At 37.0% G+C, this 24,082-nt stretch overlaps 1 protein-coding gene across 4 annotated transcripts in view; it reads right to left on the bottom strand.

The window, feature by feature from the left end:
• The window catches only part of CHD7 (chromodomain helicase DNA binding protein 7), a 177,776-nt gene that overhangs the window by 60,075 nt on the left and 93,619 nt on the right, over nt 1–24,082 (bottom strand). For all 4 annotated transcript variants that reach the window (XM_063080139.1, XM_063080142.1, XM_063080140.1 and 1 more), the window contains 2 exons: nt 18,130–18,560; nt 4,807–4,948 (listed from right to left, as the gene is read on the bottom strand). In XM_063080139.1, coding sequence (XP_062936209.1) covers nt 4,807–4,948; nt 18,130–18,560 — 573 coding nt within the window. The remainder of the gene's footprint in view (nt 1–4,806; nt 4,949–18,129; nt 18,561–24,082) is intronic.

Genomic DNA, 24,082 nt, shown 5'->3' with positions numbered 1-24,082 from the left:
TAAGACATTTTTAAAAAATTAATCTTACAGAAATTCTGATAACTTTAATCCTATAAATTACGTGAAAAGATCATGGCAACAACCAATCTAATAGAAATGGGAGAAAATCTGAAGTCAGATGCCTGGGAGAGCCATAGCTCTGCCTCTCAGCTGAAAAATGAAAATAACAACAAATCTTGTTCCTTACTCAGCCAGTGTGTTCATAACTTTCAACTGTAATATTGGAGCTGGGTAATAGAACTATGGAGGTTCATTATACTATTCTCTCTACTTTTGTATGTTTTAACACTTTGCCTATAAAAGAGTCCAAAAAAGTGAATGCATTAGAAGATAATCTGTAAATTACAAAGCTCTAGACAAATACTGTTACATTATCCAAGGTACCCATAATATTTCAGAAGGCCATTTAAATAAAAGGTTTTTGCATTTAATTTTGGTCTTAAAAGAAATAGTCTGAAAAGTTTTGAAGAGATAAAGAGTTGAATGGTAAAATTCACAATGAATGACTATGAAAAGTAATTTTACTTTTCTAAATTTAATTTTTTACCACTCTGGTTAAAATTTAAAAGATTGGCAATAGCTAGCAATACTAGGATTATTGGCAAAATGGGTACTCTCACACTCCTGCGGTCAAAATGTAACCCAGGACAGCCCCTGAAGGACAATGTGGTCCTATCTGTCAAAATTAAAATATGCCAACCCTTTGATTCAGCAGTTTACATTCAGTAAGCTACGTAACATACCTCGGGAATACTAGCAAGATAAATCATTAAATAAAAGGAAAAACAAGTCACATAACAATAGTAGCTTATAATTCTATTTAAGATAAAAAAGAAAAAAATTTGTGCACTTGTATGTGTGGATCATCAATATAAAAACTCCTTAAGACAAAGAGACTGTATTTCTTGTCTACTTCTCAATGATTCAATGAATATTTGCTTAAAAATGAAAGCGTACGTGTATGCTTCCAATAACAGAAAAGAAAAATCTGAGGACACAACAAATTGTTCATATCTATTAACTCTGGGGACAAAAGTGAATGGAGGGGATTTTGCATTTTTTGTTCAAAATAATTCTGCATTGTTTGACCTTTCTGACGAAGAATAGGTTTTGTAAGCTAATTAAAATGGGGAGAAATAACTTTTTCATTAATATGTGTATGTGATAAAATCTTATGTTGAAAATGACAGCTGTAAATTGCTAATTGCAAGAATATTGCAACCTACTGAATGAGTTTGCAAAGCACACAGAATAAACAGAACATTAAGAAAAATAACACTTCATATAAACTTTCTTCTAAGAATTATGAAATAAAACTTTTTAAAGAGGCTTGTGAATTTTAAAGTTGGGACAGTAAGGCAGAGAGTGGCAAAATACCCATCACGTGCACCAAAGGCAAGACAGGCACGGACACCTCTCAAGTCAGGACCAACACAATCCCAGCACTTTTTCCCAAAGATTGGTATTGATTGATTTTAATCTTGTTAAATTTGTGCTCTCCCTGCTCTCAAAAAGGGAGTTGATAGAGTTCGCAATACAAACTTGGTATGATATGACCATCAAATGGATTGTTAAGAATGTGAGCTCCAAGCCCTATACAGTCATGGCTGCAGAGGCACAAAGTATCTTTCTGACATGAGCCTATTTGGGGTAATGTTTTATTAACAGACTTCCTAGCAGCTTAGACCACAGGGAATTGAGACATGGGCCCAAGGATCATCCTCTAAAGAACAAAGCTTTGGTGCTGCCCAGAACAATCAATCCCAGGTGAAGGAAGCACAGAAACCAGCAGGGGTTCTGCCATCTACAATCCTTCCCCACCTCACAGGAAGCAGTTTGACCTCCTCCTGGGCCCTAGAGTGGAGCACCCCTGTTTAAATCAGGCCTGACTCTTATCATGTGACTTGAACAGTTTATTTTGTGGACCTCAGTTTCTTGGTCTGTAGAATGGAGTTAATGATAGCAGCTACCTCATATGAATACTGTGAAGATCACATAAGGGAATTCATTGAAAGCATTCAGAACAGTACATGGTACATAATGCAAAATCCAATTAGTGGGATTAAAGTCATCATTAATCAGCTCCAGCTTTCCAAAGAAAAGTGGCCCAGTTACCTTGTACAGCTTCCATTCCCTCTTTCCAAAGCTGACCTACTTAACACCTGCTATCAGGCTCACTTTACCATCCCTCACTTCTGGACCGTCAGTTTCTTTAAGATATAAAAGGCTATTATCAAGAACAATGTTTTAATTTTGTGAAATTTAGCATAATATCTGTATTTCATTTGATACATCAATTCAACTAAATTGAAATGAATTAATTTATATTTCCATCTTTACGTCATTACCTTAAGGAAGAATGTGCTACGAATGACCCATCGTGATGTTTTACTAGGTTTCCATGCTTGAGGCCACTCTGTCACAAGCATTCTCCCAGCATAAGTAACTGGATAGGGTCTACACTAAATCCCCTCTGATATGAAAAGAAATGTTCCAGGATGATCAAATGGAGGGAGTTTTCTTATTTTTTAATAGAAATTTATGTATTGGTAAATAGAACTTTTATAATATAAATTACTTCTCATTTCAACTTTGTGATATAAATCTGTGCAATCATGATGGGGTTAGTAGTGGATACGAGGTCATTTCATAAGTGTAAAAGAGCTCAAAATACAATTAGAACTCAATTTTCTGAAATTTTTTGTTATATGGCTTCTCCTCTTTCTAAATAATAAAAGATCTTAAGTTTATTTATTTCTGGTATCAATGTTCCTTTTACAATTTCCCAATATCAAATGAAATTATTTATTACATAATGTTTCTATTAAGGTCTGTTAAACCACTATTATATGAAAGATTTTTATGAATCAAAATGAAATGTAAAAATTGCATTTAAACCATAACTCAAAACTTTTGAATTGACACTAAAATAACAGGCTGATTTTAAAACTTGGATTACTTTCAAAAAGATATTTCTAGTTATAACAGGTGTACTGAATAGATTTAAATGTGCTTCCGTGATCTCACTGTTGTAGTACTCTGTGACACAATTTTGAGTTAGTTAAAATTACATGGCGTTTACTTCAGTAAATCAATCACAAAACTCAAGAATCACAAAACTCTAAGCCCTTTGTGCATGTGCTACAGGAAGAAACATTAATAAACAACCAGTCAGCATGCATCACTTCCTGTGTCAGAGATATCAAGAAAGCACTGCCTTCAAAGTCAGATCTCCTTGTGTGGTTGCTTATGTTAAAGCTATTGAACTCATAACAGTTAAGCACTAGCCAATTAGAAAAGATGCACCAACATTCATGTGAATTGGTTAGCATTGATCTATAGGAAATGCAGGGAAAAAAAAAAAACCCCAAAAAGCATAAAGTCCATTTGAGTCTGAATTAATACAAATAGACTTTTAAAGAAGAGCAGCAGTATTTGTGAAAGAATAACAGAATTTCCCTGACTCATGTGGATAAATCTTTTCAATACTATCCAAATACTATTGTCATAAACAAACATAAATCAAGGGAAAAAGCACTCCTGAAGACAAAAATAAAATCCAAAATCACTAACATATTTTAATTTAAAACTCCCTGAGCTATTTAAAAAAATATATCTACTTACCTTCCCAATCTTTGTTCTGATGTATAAAAGGAAATTACATTAATTAACCCACACTGCCAAAGGCATCACTATATTAGTTATACAACCAAACCAAACCAAAACACATCCATTCACACTCTCTCTCCATCTCTCACCCTTTCAGGTCCTTAACTTACGCCACTGTGTGAAGTTACGGATATCAGGGAGTTCTACTCAAACAAACAAAAAACCCCAAAATATCTGATATTCTTTAAAAGAGAGCTGCATATGGCAAATATTTTGTTTCTAACTGTTAGGAGCATAGGTAGGAAGCCCTGAGCATGCACTAAATGGTAAAAAAAAAAAAAAAAAAGTCTAGAATGCATCTAGGGGTCGGCTTCCTATTCCAGGCTGCTCCTTGATAACTCAGATGTCATTCACATAAGTTACATTCCCAGCCATCCCAGTGGACCATACTGGCAAGCTTCCAGGGAACCTAACAAGGAAATAATTTTTAACTGTCACGTGTAAGGGTCCCTCTCAGTCCAATCAGTGAAGGCAATGTGCTTTTACTCACAAGAACCCAAATTCCTAATGTTTATTTCAGGACTAGTATTTTAATTCATTCCCATAAAATTCTCCAAAAATCAGGAGAATCTAATACTGGAAAATTCTGCAGAGTCGCCATCCAGAAAGTCACTGACTTGTTCACAGAACTTTAGTATTATATGAACATATCTCAACTCTGACCATCAGATGTCAGAGTCCTTAAAACAAGCTATAAATTACATCTTGATTTTTTTTCTGAAAAATGAAAGACTGACAAGCAACCAAATTTCAGGGCAATTTAAAAATGTGAATGATGCTTTAAATGAACAAATATATTAACAATATGTTAACCTATATGTTAATGCTAACATATTTCATTTACTTCTGTAAACATATATATAAACATCAAAATATAATTTACAGAAATAAATTGAGATTCTCCATTTTATTAATTATGAGTCAAAGATGGCAAAACCAAGCAGCTCTGATCAGGAGCTTAATTTTCTCCTTGGCCTCTCTGGCTCTCATCGCTATGGATATAATGTTCCAGACAACAATAAAGACATATCAAAAGCATCTCTATTACAAGATATACGAGGTCTAGTGTACTTTATACACAGCTAAAGTTACTCATGCTAAATAACCAAGGCTCGGGGATCAGAATAATGGTATTACCTGAACACCTGGATCCTCGTCTTCTTCAGGAGGAGGAGATGGTGGGGGCGTTTTGTCTAAGTCTGAATTTTCAGAACCTTCTGTTTTTCCCTTGTTGACCTTTTTCTTCAAAGCACTTGCTTCTGAATCAGGTTTCTTATTACTAGAATTCAAAGTGGATTGTTCACTTTTTAATGTGGTTTCCCATATGTCCCATACCTTGTATTTCCCACATTAATATCTCTAAAGTATCAATGACAACTGATAAATCAATGCATGTTGGCCATTTATAGTTAAGTGGTACTCTCAATTAAGTGTTTATGGCAAGAATCCATATTGATGACTGACCAGATTAAAAAGAAATTGCATGCAAAAACTCCTAATATTACACTTACTTAGTACATTTGTTCATTTGTGCAAAATCCCTGCCAATACACCAAGCCATAATGAAAAACCAGATTAAAGAGTAGTTTTGCTATCAAATTTTTAAGGTGCAGAACATCTTTTTAAAAATGTCAATGAAAACTATAATATAATGATCATCTCTCTGTGTTTCTCACAGATAGTTTTACATACTCCTATTCAAGTACTTTTTTGACCAGTACTAGTAGGTGTCCTTTTTTATATCATCCAGTTACATTTTTATCCAATTTATAACCTTTTAAAATATAATCAAAATATTTAACAATTTCCTGTTCTACATAATTTTACTTAATGCTGAGCTCTTAATAAAAAATAAGATTTATTTTGGTGGTAGGCATTTTTAAAATAATCACAATTAGCCTTTTTTCCCCAAAAAAACTAGGTCTCTGAAATACAAAAATATAGCAAAACAACCCCAATAATTAAAGCCCATGTTCCATACATAGTATGTTGCTGACAAACATTAATAGGATTTTAATGTTATGTAAGACAAAAGACATGAATAAACTCTTAAGAATTTTTTTTTTAAATTTAAGTTTACCATCATCTCTAGAACCTTTCCTTGACATTCTTTAGAATGTACACTTACTGCTACCTTCCAATTGAATTTCCAAACTGGCCCCAAGATTTTCTAACATTAATTATCATTTGTTACCCAACACTGAAAGTAATCCTACCTTAGTAATGATTATTTTCTACTGTTTCTAGGGAGACTCAAATTCTAATAAATTTTGAAAGAAAAAGATATATATATTTCAAAACCCTTTCAAATTTTATTTATTAAAGTTTATAAATACCCAGAAAAGTGTGTTGACAGAATGCATTAAACAGCATGTTTTTAACCTCAGCTACTACAAAAGAGGTCAAGATATCGATAAGCTTCTGAGTGAAGCACGTCATGTAAAATATTCCAAAAGTACTGTTAATATAATAAAGTATCCATCAAACACCTAAAATGTATTTTTCCAACTAATAAAATATTTTATCATCTTAAACTGGCTATTTTTAAATACTCAGAGCTTGTTTTTATTTTGTGTTGTTAACATTTTAGCATAGCAAATAGTCACATAAGGAAATCACTTAAAACAATTCGAGATTATAGTAGACGGCAGGTTAAGGAGATCTGTTTATTTATTTATTTATTTTTAAAAGGCAGTATCCTAAAATCTTTAAGTCTGCAAAAGATCCACAGAAAGAATATTTTTTAAATTAAAAAAAAATCCATACAACAGTTCCTCATCCAACTGTCCTAGTGTTTACGCTACACATGGACAGAAGTCTCCCCTACTATGAGGCTCCATTTCCAGCATTTATTTCCGCTCTAACTGCCACAAATTATACAATACTACAGCTGAACGCTGGGCCCCTTTCCTTTCATCTGCACGCCAAGAGCAATCAGATTACCCTGGTAACCAGCGGTCACATGACCAGCACCTGCTCTTTTGGCTGGATGCCACTGACTAAAGCCATCTGCTTCCCTCAATCAGCTTTCAAACATTCTCAACACCTGCGCTGCAGTGTTTTGTGGTTTCTTTTATCAAATCAGTGCAAAACTGCTTCCAAAACTTTACATATTTCTCAAATTTGTTTAAATCAGAGGTAGGCCTGTCAAAGAGTTGAACCACTGCCAGGTAAAGTGAGTTGGCAGCTAGTGCTTTTCACGGTGACCTCTTGTTACCAGAGCGAAGTACAGTTTAATTTACTGGGGTTGCCGGTCCGTGTGCACTGTCCTACAGGAGTAAAAGGCTTACTATCTGGAAGCCGACCAGAGCCCAGGTTTGAGGAAACATCAATTTGCTGAAGGAGAGAAGTGCTACTGATTTCCCATCTGCCCTTCCCAGGAATGAACTGCATGAAACCTCCAAGATGGCTGAAAGTCAGACAGGACCTCTCCAAATGCTTAGACAAAAAGCCTGTAGCCAAGAGAAGCACTTGCCCCAGATCTGATTATTGAAAGATTTCTAAACTCATTCAACCTTGCACTATTAATGTTGTTCAGAGACAGCCAGGGATTTTCCATGCATCAATATACACATCAAAAAACACCCTAAGAAGTCAAAAGATGCTACAAAATCTTGTATCTACCCAAAGACACTGCAGTCAAAGAAAAAGTTATTTAAATTAAATGGCCTTTGCTACTATTCTGCAATAAGCTTATTTAGATTTCCAACTGTTATATTAAAACTGCTTTGCCCCCTGACCCCGCAAAAAACCAAAGTCAAAAATTTTCTTTTAACAAATAAAGCTTAATATAGAATGGTGGATAAGAGCATTGGTTTGAGTCAGACAGACCTTAGTTCAAGTTCCACCCATCATTGATAGCCTGTGACCCTGGAAAAATTTAATTTCCCTGGTCCTCAATCTCCTCATCTGTAAAATGAGGTTATTAATGGTACCTGCCTCCAAGATTCGTTATGAGGTTTAAATGAGATAATGGAGGAAAGCTGTGGCAGCATCAGGCCCAGATGCTTAACATTCACACACATCTGGAAAACAAACAGCCAAGTCTGGGAAGTATTCTCTGGCCCTGGCTCAGACCCACTTGGACTGAATCAACTACAGAGACTTATTGACAGGACCCCACCTTCACTGAGGATGACTTCATCTAAGCAACATAGAGAGAAAATCCTTTATCAACATTCCAAACCACCAACTAAAGGAAGAAACAAGCAAGCCAACCCACAGCACAGTCCTCCCTATGCCCACCATAGTGCGATTTCCCACCCAGACAATTACAACAGCCTCATCACTGCCTCGTCACTCCCACGCCCCAAGTGCAAGGCTACCCAACATCAGACCGGTGGAGAAAGAACACAGAGTACACATTCATAGTCATTATTTAAATCTGTAAGGTTCAAAACTGGTCTTTTATAATGTCAAAGCCAAAATACAGCCATACATTCTTCTTCCAAATTATAATAAAAACTTGAATGTGCAAAAAGGGTAGCTCTTCCAGTTGGGGGCATGAGAATGTTGTAAACAGGTAACATCTCTTAAACCAGCACTACAACACTGAGAATGAGGTCAGTGAACTGCTTGGCACAGATACAGAACCTCCAACAGCCCCAGTGATGGTTACCCACAGGGCTTAGCCAAGGCTGGCTGCCATGCATAACCTATGAGCGGGATCACGAGAAAAAGTAGGCATGTGTGGGGAACACTTTCAAATTAGCCCCGGATGGCACGAGCCCTGAAGAAATAATGTGTGCCCTCATTCCTCTTCTAAACCTGCTCTGCCTCCTGCATTTCCCAGCTCAGCATCATGGTAATGCCTCCAAAACATCACTTGCAAATCCTTCTCCACATGTCACCGGCATGACCAGCTGTAATGCAAGTATGACTGGATCATTCTGATTAAAGTCAAATCCCCTATATGTAACGCCTGAGATTCTCAATATTGGCCTACAAGGCCCTTTGCAATTTTTGCAACTGGAAACATTAGCTTTATTTTCCCACTCTTCTCACAGTCCCTGTCCTTTACCCTTCATGCTGTAAGCATACAGAACTATCCTTCTAAAACACACATCTGTCTCTCCTACCTCCGCTTTTGCCCCAACATGCTCATCTGTAAGACTCAGATTGGACATCACTCATTCCAAGAAGCATTTTCTGACCACCTCGGTCTGGCTCACATATGATCTTCTCACTCCTACATGTCACATGAGCCACCTCACACAAGGGATATTTAAGACATAAAATTCGGTGGTAACACTACCTCAGTGTATTTAAGTCAAAGCACTGTATGTATGTGTCTTTCTCCAACTATCCTGTAAGCTCAAGAAGAACTGTACCTTATTTATCTTTGTATTCCTAGTACCTCCTCAGGTAGAGGTTACATATAAATATTAGTTGATCTGGTTAATTATACAAGTAATAGTAATAGCAACACCAAACATGTATATAGCACTTACTATATCCTAGGCATTACTCTAAGTATTTTTGCCATTCACCGATTTAGGAAAATCCCATAGTGTCTATCTTTATGACAAAACACCTGTAAAGCATTGTTCAATGGGTCTAAAGAATTACCAAAACACAGTGAAATTTAGCAATTTTTCAAAACCAACGGAAAAGACTACCATTTACAAACTTTGCTTCCCTATTCACAAAGTTCTTTTATCTCCTGATCCTTATCTCCCATCATTATTGATGTGACTGAGAAGCAGAACCAACTGCTCATGAAGCTACACAATCCCTTATAATCTTGGAAGGAGAACATTTTTCTGGAGATGCTCTGGAGATCTGAAGAGCCACTGTTCCTCCACTGAGCTCACATTTCACACTTCTTCATGAGAGTGAAGTCACACGGATAAGCAGTCAGAGCTACGTGCCAAAGCTCTAAAGTTCTGGGATTACCCCCAATGTCATCAAAGCATACGCCATCTTAATGAGAACTCTCAGAAGCAAGCATTAGGGGAACACAAGCTTTGTATTCAGAGAGCAATATATGTCCCACAGAGGGGCATTCTAGGGAATCTACTCTTATTAAAGGATTCACACTCAGCTTACAACAGTAAGAGTCCATAAAGATGGGCTGAGTGCTATTACCTGAAATGGGGTTGGATGTATTCATCTGAGCTAAAATATAGCACAGAGAACTAATTCTCTCTGTTAAGAAAGAGTGCAGGCATTCTAAATAAGGCTTTTTGCAAAGGACCAGAGCTTTCTAGAAGGTCAGGTAACTGCCCTGATTTATTACAAAATTGAATGCAGTTAAACACTGATTAGTGTCAGCCTAAGGTTCTAAGTCCTCAACGGAAAGAAAAATTGAAAAGAAACCATAGTGTGGACCCACATGTGATAAGAATATGGTCAGTTAATAAAGACATCTGGACAAGGGGAGGGAGTTCTCTCAGTCAAACAGGCCCTTTACATGGGATAAGTTAGTGAAGATTCTCATCGTATTGGGAAAAAATCAACCTTGAGGTTTAGGTGAAAAAGGTAAACCAAGTTCATTTTCGGGGACTCAGCTTCTCCAAAATGTTACACTATAATCTTTTAGGAGAAGAGCAAAAGGCATTGAAACGTTATATGCTGAAAAGGCTTTTTAATAAAGAAGTGAACCTAATGGATAAGAAGTATGAGAGATGTTTGTGGCATGGGATAACACACAAGGCATGGTACAGGATGCTTGTGGCATAATGCAATTCAAAAGATTTGGGCTGCCACAATAAAACAGAGTCCACAGTTAAGGTCAAGGACTCAATGCTGGCAGAGAAGGGCCTCAAACCTCTCAACTTAAGGCACAGGATTTCCTTTAAGCTCTGCTACTATTTGATAAACTTTTTAGACAATGAAAAATAAAATTAAAAGATAAAAAGGCACACTAACAAAAGATAAAGTTTGAAAAGTTTTAAAAGATCAATTAAAGTAGCATAAGATATGGTACATCATAAAGTAAAATGAACCCCACAAAATACAAAAAATTTCAAATAAAGTCCTAAGACTAAAACTCATTTAGCAGCTAAACTAGAAGGTAACAGAATGCAGACGACAGAATAAACGAATGAGGAAAGAGACAAAACAAACTCTGAATGGCAGATGATAAATCCAAAGGTCAACACTGTCACACCAAGACAGCCAGCGCTCCTGAGGTGCAGGCCCCAGGGGTGGTCAGCAGACCACCCAAACATTTGTGATTCTGCACAAGGCAGAGCGTGCACCTTCAGTGTTCTGAACTGGCCCACCTGGAGCCCACACACTTCACTCTAAGCAGGTGCCTTGCCACCCCCAACTCCTAAACTCCACCCACAAGTGCTTCACTCTACTCTTCTAGCTGAGGAAGAGAAAGAAAAGTTGTGAGAAGAAGAGAAAGGAAATTCTGTTTTACCTATGAAAAACAAATGTATAATTTCAATGACAAATTACTAATAGACTTTTTAAATTCCTAGAGTCACTGGATGAACTACCTAAGACAACCAATTTAATTTTAATCATCATCATAAGTAGCTGTGGTAGAATAAAATACTCCCTTAGTATACTAACTGTGCTAAATATTTAGAAAAGGAATGGCAAAGATTAGAAAAGATCCAGAAGCCTAATTTGCTTTCACTTTAAACGTGCATTTCAAACTCAACATACCTCGCCTTTACATTTTACAATCAAACTTCCCACAGATGAGGAAGCTGAGGGTCAAAGAGGTTAATGCTTTAGCCCAAGAAGCAGCAGTCCTAGGACTGGAGCCAGAACTTGCCTGGTTTGAGTCCTGGGACTGGCCCAAGCTGTCTAACACTCTTCATAGAGATCTCCTTGGGAGTCGAGCACTGGCTGGCCTTTCCGAGTACCCTTCAGGGCTCTGAAACCTTCCCTAGTGACTATTTGGTAATTTTTTCGGTAATTTTTTTTACTGGTCTTCCAGTAACATTAGTACCCTGTCTTTAGGATAGCTACCATTAACCATTTTATTAAGTGGTATTAACCATTTTTTAAAGGAGAATGTTAAAAAAAATAAAAGAAAATACAGTAGAGAAAGCTCTCTTGAAAAAGCTGAATCCATTTTTAATACTGAATATATTCTAAAGAAAAAAATGACTTTTGTAACGCAGTCAAGAATTAACATTGAAAATCTACAAGTTATTGAATGTTACAGATTGAATTACGATCTGCCAGAAGTAACATAAAAAAGTTCAGTTACTCAACGTGTTATCTTATTGCAGAAGCTGAACACAGATATTAGCCATTTTGGCTATGTGGCACCACCCAGCACTGTAATGCAACATAAAGAATTAAACAAATTAGACATTACAAAGCTGATGCAAAAGTATGCCTTCCAATGGCCTTTTACCATAGTGTACCCTTCCAAGTGCCAAACTGTAGGGCACATATTTGACTACTTGTATCACATTCTAAGATGCCACTCTCATTTATGCACAGCATTCCCACAACCCAGGAAGGGAGACAAGTGAGGGTAACTTTGGCAGTCAGAACCCCGCTCCCTACATACATAATTATCTTCCCTGATCTGCCAGGGTGGCTGATACAACAAATGAGACGTGCTGCCCGCCCATATTTCAATCAAGTGCTACAGGTAGAATGAAAATCAGGCAGGCCAAATGGCGAAACCACAAAAGAGAAAGTATCACCACCCACCCTAACAGGAGAAGCCAAACTCCTATGAAATTATATTGTTCCCACAGAGGTCACAACTATACATAAAATTAGTTTTCGAATGGAAGCTCAAAGGTGTCGCCTTTCTAATGTTTAAGAAAAAAAAAAAGGTGTCTTTTTTTCTTAATCCACACTATTTCCCTATTTAACATTTTAATGCTAAACCACACAGACTGCATTTAAGGGTGACTGAAATGTGGGCTGGCATTTTAGATGACTGATGCACCAGACAGTAGCTTTGCACAAGCATCCAATGACTCAAGGGGGCCTATGTCTAGGCAGAAGATGACTAGCAAAAGGACCTTTACATATTAGGTGATAAACTTTGCATTTGCACAGAATTTCATTTTTCAAAAGCATTTTCACATATATAAACTTTTTTAATTAAAAAAGAAATAAAATCAGCCTAGGATTCCTTCTGCTCTTTATATTCTCTCACATCACAACCACATCTATGGCAACATAGGCTCCACCCTAAAATTCCACTTAAGACAGACTTCAAAGGAATGTGTTGCCAGAAATATCTCCCTTTAACACCCCACTGCTGCTCACAGCCTCCTCACCTTTCAACTTTGACATGATGGGTGCAGTGAGTGTTGAAAGTGGGATCTACGTCACCTTCTCCCACATAAACCAAAGTGGGAGAAGGCCACTGCTTTGGAGTACACAGTAGCTCACTGGGAGGGCAGAAATGAATTTCCAGCAAGCACACCATGGTTCATTCCTACCTCTAGCACAGAGCATGAGTTAGCAGAACTTGCTTTTGAGGGTCTATGCTATCAGGCATTCTCTTCCCCCAATGGATACAAACTGAACCACACGTTGTCTAAGTTATCAGGGTCTATACCAAACAGTAGCTGACGAGTCTCTCACCCTGCTCATTCAGCTGACTTAAGATGAATTAGATACAGGAAGAGCCAAAACGGCCTCTCACTGGCAATGGAAAGGCTTTGACATGGTTATCCTAAAGGAAAGCAGGATTTGGGATGAAAAAGATCCTATTGCCCCTTTGTAAAAGGGAAGCTAACCTTTGACACAGCAAGAAAGAAAGGGTCCCATCCCTGACCTAGAGCTTGGATTTCATGAACCAGTGACTTGGCAGGTCAGTGGGCAGAGCCACACGATGCCCATGGGCACTTTGCCTTCCTTGTACCTCACCATCACTGAAAGGGCTCAAAAGTCCATTCTACAACCACACGTTAGGAAATCTATACCCTTTACCCCAAGCACGATGTCTAAAATTTAATTCTGTCTTTCCAGTTGCCCAATGTATTGGGTCAGGGCTAAATCATATCATTGAGTAAAACAAAGAACAAGAAAATAGAAAGAGGAAAAGCTGTGGGTTTAATTTATCGTATTACCACCTGTCTACCTGATGGGAGGATATCTGACTATCTGGCTTTTGCAAAACTGGCTTATAAGTAAAACTGGCTAATGATTTGCTTTTGTGCCTAATCACTATTGAAAAATTTTACATATACAAGAACACACTATAAAATATGTATTAGTCTGTCAATATGCTACTGTTGGGCTTGTTGGCTCAATAAAAATATTTCTCTGGTAAAAGCTGCCACTCTCTTGGATCATAACTGAGGAAACAATATCTGAAAAGCTAAGGTCCTCAGAAAAAGCTGCTACATAAATAATACTAATACTGTTAATGATAGTGATAGCATGGTTTGCAAAAAATACATCTTACATGTTTTTGGTACTATGTGTGTTTTTAAAAAATAAGAGCACTGTGTTTATTTTCCAGTTTAAAATAAAATATCTTCACTTAATTGAAAAAACAACATTTTCGTTTTCTACTAAATTTAACATTGGGGGTGGAGAACAGAGCAAGGAACAAAATGCATTCCTAGAAACCACGCTAGCAGCAAGTCTACACTGCTTCATTTAGCTTAAGCTTCAGTAGTCAAGTCACAATCTTTGGCCAAGTTCCCTTCTTTCTGCACATTCAAAGAATCTTTATGTAGCTAAATGGACCACTAAATCCTTCAAGAGTCATTCAAAGGAGGCACTTCCTCCAAATTCTCTCTCATTTCACAAGGCCCATGCATGCACAACAGAAAACTCATTGAAAAGAAGAATGCAAATCCTCATATTTTAGCTCCATGAATCTTTCCGTATGCAAAATGGCATCCTCTCCAGCCCACAAACATCTCAGCTTTTATTTTCAATACTAATTGCCAATATTTGAAAGCCATGAGGACACTTGGGGAGAACACAAGAAAAACGGATAGAAAAAAATATATTCAGTGTAAAAAGGGAAAGGGAAAAGAGATCTGGTCCTACTAACGACAAGGAATATGGCCCGTTTTTCTCACTGAGACATTAAATGTCTTTTTCTAAGATGCTGAACATCTTTTTCTGTTCCACTACATTCTATTAACAGCTTCTGGGCAGATTCTTTTAGGTTTCCCAGCATAGGAAAGACGCATGTAATTATATTTTGGTTGTGAAAAGGGCCAATTCTCTAGAAATGGCCACAAATTCAAGCTTCTGCCACTTTATAGAACAAGGTGGGATGCTAGGTAGGGAGGAGGCTACTGTAAAGGCACACAAGGAAAATCAGCCCCCTGACCTCAGCCACCCTTTTTGTGTCCTTTATTACCAAGCACGTGTGAATGATACAGACACAATGCAGAGTGGCACACCACCAGCGGGTTGCTACCTTCACCACCCACTCAAAGGACAGCACACTTGTCTGTAGAGCTGCAGCAATGACATGGCATACAGGGCTGCAGAAGGAAGATGTGAGCAGCTCTACACTAAATTTTTCATTTCACTACTGTTTATTCCCTCTATTTCAGCCCTCTGTAGGAACATTATTTTCTATATAAACAAATTCATCAAGTTAACTTATTCAAGGATGGAAATAACTGGTATCACATAACATTTTGCAAAACAAAATTGCCACTGTTGTATTCCAGTGCTTAAAAGCAAACTGCTATGGCAATTCAACCCCAGTACTAACATAACCCAAACCCCCTATTACCTTCATCACTGCATATTCAATTTACATAATTATTCTGCTATGCTGTTCAGATTTACATGTAGTTGTATGCATTCTAGTTATCGTTGCTTCAGGGATGCTATTTCCTTTCCAGACTTATTAGAACAACGAGACCACAACTTGACATACTCAATTCATCTGAACAATAGAAACAATGCGGTCCAATAAAACAATGGTTTGGTTTGTTAATTCACTTAAAATCTCAATTCAATTACCATATGCCTGGACAGCCATTTCCATCTGACCATCAACGACAGGAAAGCCTCTCAGGAATGTCCTTACCACACGTCACTGTAAATCAGCAAGTGGCCCTATAAGTGGTTGGGTCACCAGGGCCAACAGAGGTGCTGCCAACACTCTCGGTCCCCTGCCCAGTGTGGCCTCCTATGTCTCTGGACATATTTGCATCAGCTCCCTTTTCTCTGGCCAACCTTCAGACTATCAGGAGTGTTCCATTCAACTATTTTCACACCACGTGGGGGAAAAATAACTATCGCCTATAACAAGCCTTGACTGAGACTATTAGTCAAAAAGCAACAGAGGGATGTGAAAAGTACTGGACTTTCTTCTGGGGAGAAAATACAGCCTCTTCTTCCTACCAAACATGTGTGACTCTAGTGCGAAGTCACTACTCAGGTTCAGCAATACTAAACACTTGGTCTGCACAGACTCTGATTCACACATCAGTATGACAGCTGACGACATGCCTATGAGGCTTGCATTGAATGTTTCTCTAGTGCATAAATATAGGGTCTATATCCATGCCAAGGAGGTGTGGCATGCCCAGTACTGACTATGTTTGATGCCCCAAGTTCCAAATAGTTGCTTACAGTTTTTAGGGAAATTTTAACAAGTTTCACTCACTATTAAATACATCATTTTAATATCTGATCCAAAGTACACAGCAGGAGGTAAGGTGTGCTAAAGTAAGTTTTTAAAGACAGAGCCAGTCTGATGTAGACTCACAGCTTGAAAGAATATACATAGTGTTGTTTTCTTTTTATCAATTTTTACCATTACATGATAAATTCAAAAAATTAAGATGAAAACTGAAGCTAGATATATCTTGATGCTACAAATAATATTGGTGATGCATTTTCTGGACTCCAAAAGGCTTCTTCAGAACACAGACTCATACATTTTAAGTTAAAGAAAAAAGAATAGATTCTTTTTCAGACTTTACTTTGATTTCTTTCTCCTTGAGAGAAATAAGCACATGCTTCCTCTTACCAAAAGCATGATACCTGAATTTAGGCAATTATATGTTTTAAAAATATGAAGTCAGACTGAAATTCTAACCATGTCTTCCTTGCTCACTATTATATCTCTAACACTTAAAACAGTGCCTGCACATAATAAACACTTAATAAAATATTTCTTAAATAAATGAAAGCAGACTTTATAATGGGTTTATAAGTGTAGAAGAATGTTCATAAGGAGAAAAAAAATGTTTTTCAATTAAGAGAACACATACTGAGGCATCAAAAAGTGCATAAGTAAATGCAATTATTAAGTTATCTGTAACATCGAGTTTTGAATATAATTGTTACTTTGGCATCATAAAAGGTACTGATGGTAAAAACATTTAAAAGACTATGATTCTAACTTTCAAAACCCTGCAGAATAACATGAGTATTTCAAAAAGTTTGTGGAAAAATACAATTAAAAGACAATATGAATCTTCCCACAAACTTTTTTGAAGTACTCTCATACTTGGGGTTGTTTAGATGTTTTTAGCAGAAAGTTAAAAATCCAAGTCTTTCGCTTTGCAGCAACATCTTTGTAGTTACAGAACTAAACTCCTCTCTTACCTGCACATGGCACACACTGGGCAGCCTATAAGTGAAAAGTTTACAGGCCAGCAATCTCAGAGTTCACGGCAGCTGCAGAACTGAGTGTGCGTGTATGCAAATGCATGTGTTTACATGTGCACATGGGGGTAGAGGGTGGAATGTGTTTTCTACAGGAGTTTGCAAACAGGTTCAGATTAACCAAGTCTGACCATACTTCCATCTGGAAACTATATTTTCTAACATGAGCCATATTCCAAAAAATAGATTCAGATGTTTGGAACTTGTTCAGAACAGTTGTAAGAAATGTTCAGTACAAATGAAAAAAATTAGCCTTCAATGTCTTCTCCTCTCAGCTTTTCTTACAGAATAAATATGCCTTCTGGGGGGTCAGGTAATTGGTGGGAAAAGTATGCAGTAAAGAAGGCTTTTTCCTAGAACCTAAAATTCATGCTATTCTTGAATGCATATCTAATGGATAAGTGCTATTTGATTTGTCCCACATTGCTCACTAAGATTTCAAGGCTGCCCCTGGAAGGCTTACTCCGCCAAGTAGAGAGAATTAATTCTCCTGTTTCAACTTCTGAGAAACAGGGCTGAAACGTTAGTGAAATATAGCAACCATTCTTTCTTCTATAATCCTTCCTACCCAGTTTTGCTTCGTCACTGAAAATGAGGTTGGGGGGTCTATGCTTATAAATAATTATGCTGTTAACTTGGTTCCATTTGTTAAATGACAGATTTTCACAAAAACATAAGAAACTGATTTTTAAATAATAAATAATTTGTATCCAGTATGGTCTCTAAATCAACACTTCATAATAACTGAGTCCTCAATTTCAGAATGTACAAAAACCTTAACTTTTTAGTTGGATATTGGAGAAAGCAGCTCAACAATGATGACAAAAATCAACGTGCTCCCACCCGCCACTCCACAGGTTACAGCTGCTTGGTGCTCATTTGTGCACTGTCAGTGTTGTGTGGTGGTGGTTTCTGCCCACAGCCTACCTTGACTTTTTGCTGGATTTAGGTTTTGGCGTGGCAGTTTTTGCTTTCTTTTCCTTTGGCTCTTTGGGAATCTTAGGGGCTTTTGGGGTCTTGGGTTCCTTGGGCTCTTTTTTCTCCTTGGGTTCTTTCGGTTCCTTCAGATCTTTTTTTGCCTTCGGCCTTTTCTTTTTCTTTTTTTCTTCTTGGGACCCATCTAGTGAGTTTCTATTTAGTTCGTGGTTATCAACCCCACCAGGGAAGTCATCTTTACCAAAACTTTTGCTGGGATCCTCTGCAACAATGTGGTTGTTTTTCTTTTTCTTCTTCTTTTGCTGTGGCTGCTGTTCTATCGACGGCAGGTAATCATCACTCTTCACTAGCTGAGCATTCGGTCCACTAACCTGAGTCATATCCGGCACTGGTTTCTCTAGAAAGGGCTCCGACGGAGAATGCTAAGAGACACAAATAGGAATTGAAATTAGTTTATCATTCTTTGTAGTAAAGAAAGGAACTGAAAGTTAGTGGCTGATGTTTCTAAAATTTATTCTCTACTCAAGGTAGCAAGTATTTTACCAACTATACAAATGTGGAATCTGTCATTTTCTCTTACCCAAAAAATATATGTATTTCTTTAAGAGGAAAGATTTTAAATAAGAGAATAAAAAGCAGCACTTTAGTAATATAGTAAATAATTCAGTTCAGGGGGAAAAAAAAAAAACTCTCAATCAGCTGAAGACATTGTCCACTTTTTCAACAGCCTATGTGGGAAATGGTGAATGACAAATCGGTAGCAAAAGCTCAATGACAATGAGTAAATCTAAGTGGAGCTCTTTTCCTCATGTAGCAATAGGAACTCAAAGTAAAGGTATATAATTTAGCTATTTTTAAAAAGAGCAAGGGTACTGAATATTGCAGGATTCTGGTACTGTTAAAATCTGAAATCAAGTGTAAATACAACATACAAATCTTATATAGTACGGGCCACTTCTGGTTTAAACGACATTAAAATGTCAAATTAAAAGCACATATCCAAGCTTAATCATTTTAGATTGGTTAAATCTTTTGTACTGATATGTAATGTGGTCAATGTTTCTCCTAACTCCTTCAAGCTTTACATTTCGAAATTTCACTGAGGGAGAGAGAACCCAAATAGTTAATCTGACATGCCTTGCAAGAGATTCTTGACATTCGCTAGGAATATACTCAGAGACTGTTTCAAATATGTGGAATGCTGAGTGGTCAGCTGAGATCAGAGTAAGTGACTCCTGTATATGACAGCATCACTATTTACGATCCAAGCCAAGGCAGAGCTACATTATCATCTATACCATAAATTATGACATCCAATGAACCTTTACATTTTGATCAAATACTTAAAAATGTTAAATCTGCAAATGTTACTCATTTTCTGCCTTTTTCATATGCTTCTCCTAATATGTAATAGTAACTGAAATATGAACATCTTACTGTATGCCAGGCATGTGCTTTACACCCGTGACACCATTCAATCCCCATACCACCCTAAGGGCCAGGTATGATGAGTCTTCTAATTTTATAGTTGAGGACACTGACACACTAAGATGAAGTAACTTGCCCAAGGAGGTACAGATGGTAAGTGACAGAACAGAGCCTGACATTGAAGCCGACAGCTCCAGAGCCCCCACGTCTCACCACACAACCTACAAAAGCTAAGCAGGCAGGAGAGCCCACGTCTAGATTTGCAGAGACTTGAAACTAATGTGTAAGCCAAGCTTTACCATGACCAGAGGAGAAACATTAGAATCAAACATTAAAATAGAGGTACCAAAAATTACATTCCAATACAATTAATATTAATCGAGCATTTATTTGATACCATATACTTAGCTAGGTGCTTTCAAATGTTAGTTCACCTGCCTCTTACAACAAAAATGTGATAATTTACCCCCATCTTTCAGAAAGGAAGTAAGAACGCAAGGAGGGGATGTGGCCACCCAAGGCCACACAGTAAGACATGGAGCTGAGACCTGAAGCCAGGTTTCCTAATTCCAATGCTCTACCCATTCTGTCCATCTCCTCCTGAAATCTTACACATGGGCGTCTTTCTGGGAAAGGCTCCACAGGTTTCTTTCAGTTTCTAAAGCGTTTGGACCCCCCCCCCCCCCCCAAATAAATAAATAAATAAATAAATTCACTGCCTGAAAAGAAAGCAGTTATATTGTTCCCACTAAAACCTGTCATGGTTACTAAAGAAACCTCCATTCAATTCTCCAGCTGCACTAGTACAAGAAAAAGAGCCCAGGACTCTGAGTTAAGAGATTAAAATCCTATATTAATAGGATATACAAAATATATGTGTCTGTGTGTAGAATATATTTTTATTCTATTAAAAGGTATATTAAAGCTATCTTATCTGGGGAAAACCACTTCACACGTCTGAGGTTCACTTTCTCCATCAATGAAATAAAGGGTTTGGGTTTAATGATTTCCAAAGTCTCTTCTAAAATTTTGTGGTATTAAAAAATACATATTGCTCTTTCTTGGTCATAGCTGAGAGGGAATGAACCTGGAAAAGAATAAGCATATATAGGAAGAGAGAGGAGCAAGAACAGACTTTGAGGAAGAATGCACGGACGTAAATCTACATGAGCAGATTTCCCTATAGGGACAACACAGCTAACCAAACACTGAAAAAAGTTACCCCCTGCCTCTCTATTTATCCCTTGCAAACACCTTTAAACATCAACAGAGGCAATGTCCAAATTAGCATTACCTAAGAATTAATGGAACCTGATTTAACTATTTCATTACACTCAAGTTTAAGTTAATTGTTACATATTATTTCCTAATGCAATTAAAAAGGAGAAAACTATACCTTTTTTACAAGGAACACAGAAATCAACCTTATCTGGGACAAGCTCTTTTTCAGGAAATGGAAGAAAAAGTTGTTCTTGGAAAGAGAAAAGTCTAAACAAAAATTAAAACTTAGAATGGTGAATTAATACCAGGTATGTGTGCCTTTATTTAATCTGCATGGCATTAACTCCAGTAACAGAACACTAGCTTCTGATGAGAGATTCTCTGGCACGCATTTATAAATTAGAAGCATATAACACACAACACAAAAAGATTGAAAACTTATCTACACACTTCAGCATACAAATCGTTTTAGATGCTCCTTTTAGTAATAAATGAAACCATAAATTAGTAACTCAGTAAAAAATTTAATCTTCCATAAGGAGGGAGAAAAAGTAAAGATTAAGTACAAAAAAAAAAGTATTAATCCTGTTTGATATGCAGAATTATGTTTTGGTACTATCTGAAATAGGGTGAAAAAGGTGCTCAGAAATATTATAGTGTTTACCAGACCCACATCTCCTTAAATCTTTTAGGGAAAAGCTGTTTTTGTAAACATTTAACAAAGAACAGATGGCCTGCCTTAATCATGTGGGGAAAAAAACGTGAAGCTCCCAGTAATACCCTGACAAAGTCTTCCAGGCCCAGCCGTGCCCACTCCCCCACCCCCACCAGATGCACGGTACAGTCTTCTCTAATGCTATTTAATTTTACGGCAGACATTTTCCCATCAATTCCCACTGCCTGACAGGTAATCAATGCCATTAACATCTGATATTACCATATAGGGCATTCCTAAAACCTTTCATTTATTAGAGCAAATGTGGAGCATGTTAGACACCAAAGGTATTTTTAAATACACCCTATAGGACCTTCTGCTTGACATATTTACTGTCATACTTCCATATACCCTTCAGAATATATAAGAATGGTGTTATAAACTTTTGGAACTTAAACGGCATGACTAATATTTAAACGATAAATAAAAATGAACCAAAGTGTGCATGTTTTGTTGAAAAAATTACCATAAGCTAAAGACAATTTTTATCTTAACTCCACTGTTCACAACACACAAATTAGAAAAGAACACCCAAATAAGTTATCTTATATAAAACAGCAGAATGGACAGGATGCAAATTTAACCAAAGGAGAGCTGAGACAGAGGATGTGAGGGCAATCCCTTGGCTACTTTTAAGCAAATCTGACCCAAAATGCTCAGGAGCATCATTAGAAGAACATGAAAAAGTATGTAAAGAGTAACTTCTAAAAAAATTAAAAATAAATAAATAAATAAAGAGTAACTTCTTATCTACCTCAAGTGTGCTTTTCTTCCAAGATTCATCAGCATTTTCTAGCTTAGGAAGCTATCTTATTTCATCATGGTTTGCCTTAATTATAATCTGAAGCCTCACCCTGTTAGCAATGTTGAGTAACAGGAGTGAGGGATGTAATATTAACAGTGTGCAGTGCTTCCAACATGTATAATCTCTGCAAACTAGCAACATTTTGTAAGACAGGACATCTATGGATAAATATTTTATTTATGAACAAACATGTTTATTTATATGTATTTATTTACATACACACAAGTCTAAAATAAAAATAATGCTTTACAGGGCTGGCCAGTTAGCTCAGTTGGTTAGAGCACAGCCTTATAACACCAGGGTCAATGGTTTGGATCCCTGTACCGGTCAGCAAAAAAAATAATAATGATGATGATGATGATGATGCTTTACAAGAAAGGAAAAGATACTACCAACTGGACCAGAATAGTACAGTACTTATGAAGACACATTCCTCCCCCAAAATTAAGCTAAAAGGAGACAATAAAGAGGAGGCACTGGTGCTCTCAGAGAAAAGAAGATTCTGGTGAAGAAGTGGAAGACCAATTAAGATCCCAGCAATAATAAATACAACCCTTAAACCACACTGTAGTTTACATGGCTTATAAAAACACAAATATTTAGTCATTTAGGATTGAATCATCCTATCTGGTGTTTTAAAAATGGCTTTGGAAACATTTCTATTATGGACATTCTTAACTTTTATTTTTTCCACAATTCCCCAGGTTCTTGATCCCTCTATACTCTTTTTAAAAAGGAATTCTGGTATGAACACTGAAGCTCAATCTTCAGCCAAAAGAGTGTGCAATGGCTCAAAAGAACATTTAGCAAAGGTTCAGTAAGTCCTATTGAGATTGTAACAATGGCATTGAGAAAAAAGAAGATATACTCAATATCTGGTGCCCAATTCATTTATTCATTCAACAAATATTTGAGAATACAGCAGTAAACGAGGCAGCCACAGTACCTGCTGGGGGACAGGGCAGAACACCTAATGCAGGATGAGGCCAAGGAGGCTTGCTGAAAGAGGTCGGCCCAAGCTGGGACAGGAGGGGAGGCAGATGCTGGCCAGGGGTCCATTCCTCAATGGAAACAGCCTGAACAATGAATCGTGCCTGGGACTGGGTAACTGGAGGCATGAAAATGCATTAAAAGCAAGCTTTTAAAACCTGCTTTGTGGGGTGTGATCAAGAATGAGCAGATACTAGTTTGAATGTCAACTGAAATAATTTAACTTTGATTCTCTGATATAAAATAATAAGCACAAAAATATTCTTAAAACAATCAAGGACTGAAATATTTTCTTCTTGGCTAAATTTAGTATTAATGGAGTCAAGACCTCAAGTTCAAGCCTTTTACATTCCAGTTAGTTTTATTTGGTTTATTTTAATTTCCGGGAAAAATTATTTATTAAACGAATATGTTTATGAATACAAAAACAAATGAACAATACCAGGCTTGCTGGTCATATGAATTAACTGAAAAGGCAAAAAGTATAGAACAACATTTTTTAAATTAAGGATTTCAAAGGTGTTATATGAAAAGAGGGCTCAAGTCACATGAGGTTAGAGAATTCTGGGCTAATCAAAGCTCAACAGTTTTCTTTACTACAGGACTTTCCAAGCCCTTAACATATTGGGGAGGTTGATGGAGACAGTACATATCATGTCCTAACACTATTTAACCATGGCATCCCTTTTTTTGAAGAATATCTTGAATAAACATTTTTCAAAATATACTTTTGATTATACTGATATAGATACAGCAGGACATATCCATCACCTTCTCTGGAACAG

This window comes from Cynocephalus volans, chromosome 15, assembly GCF_027409185.1.
Source record: "Cynocephalus volans isolate mCynVol1 chromosome 15, mCynVol1.pri, whole genome shotgun sequence".
Classification (NCBI taxonomy): domain Eukaryota; kingdom Metazoa; phylum Chordata; class Mammalia; order Dermoptera; family Cynocephalidae; genus Cynocephalus; species Cynocephalus volans.
Note: the sequence above shows the minus strand (reverse complement) of the source record. Positions and strands in the feature narration are given on the sequence as shown.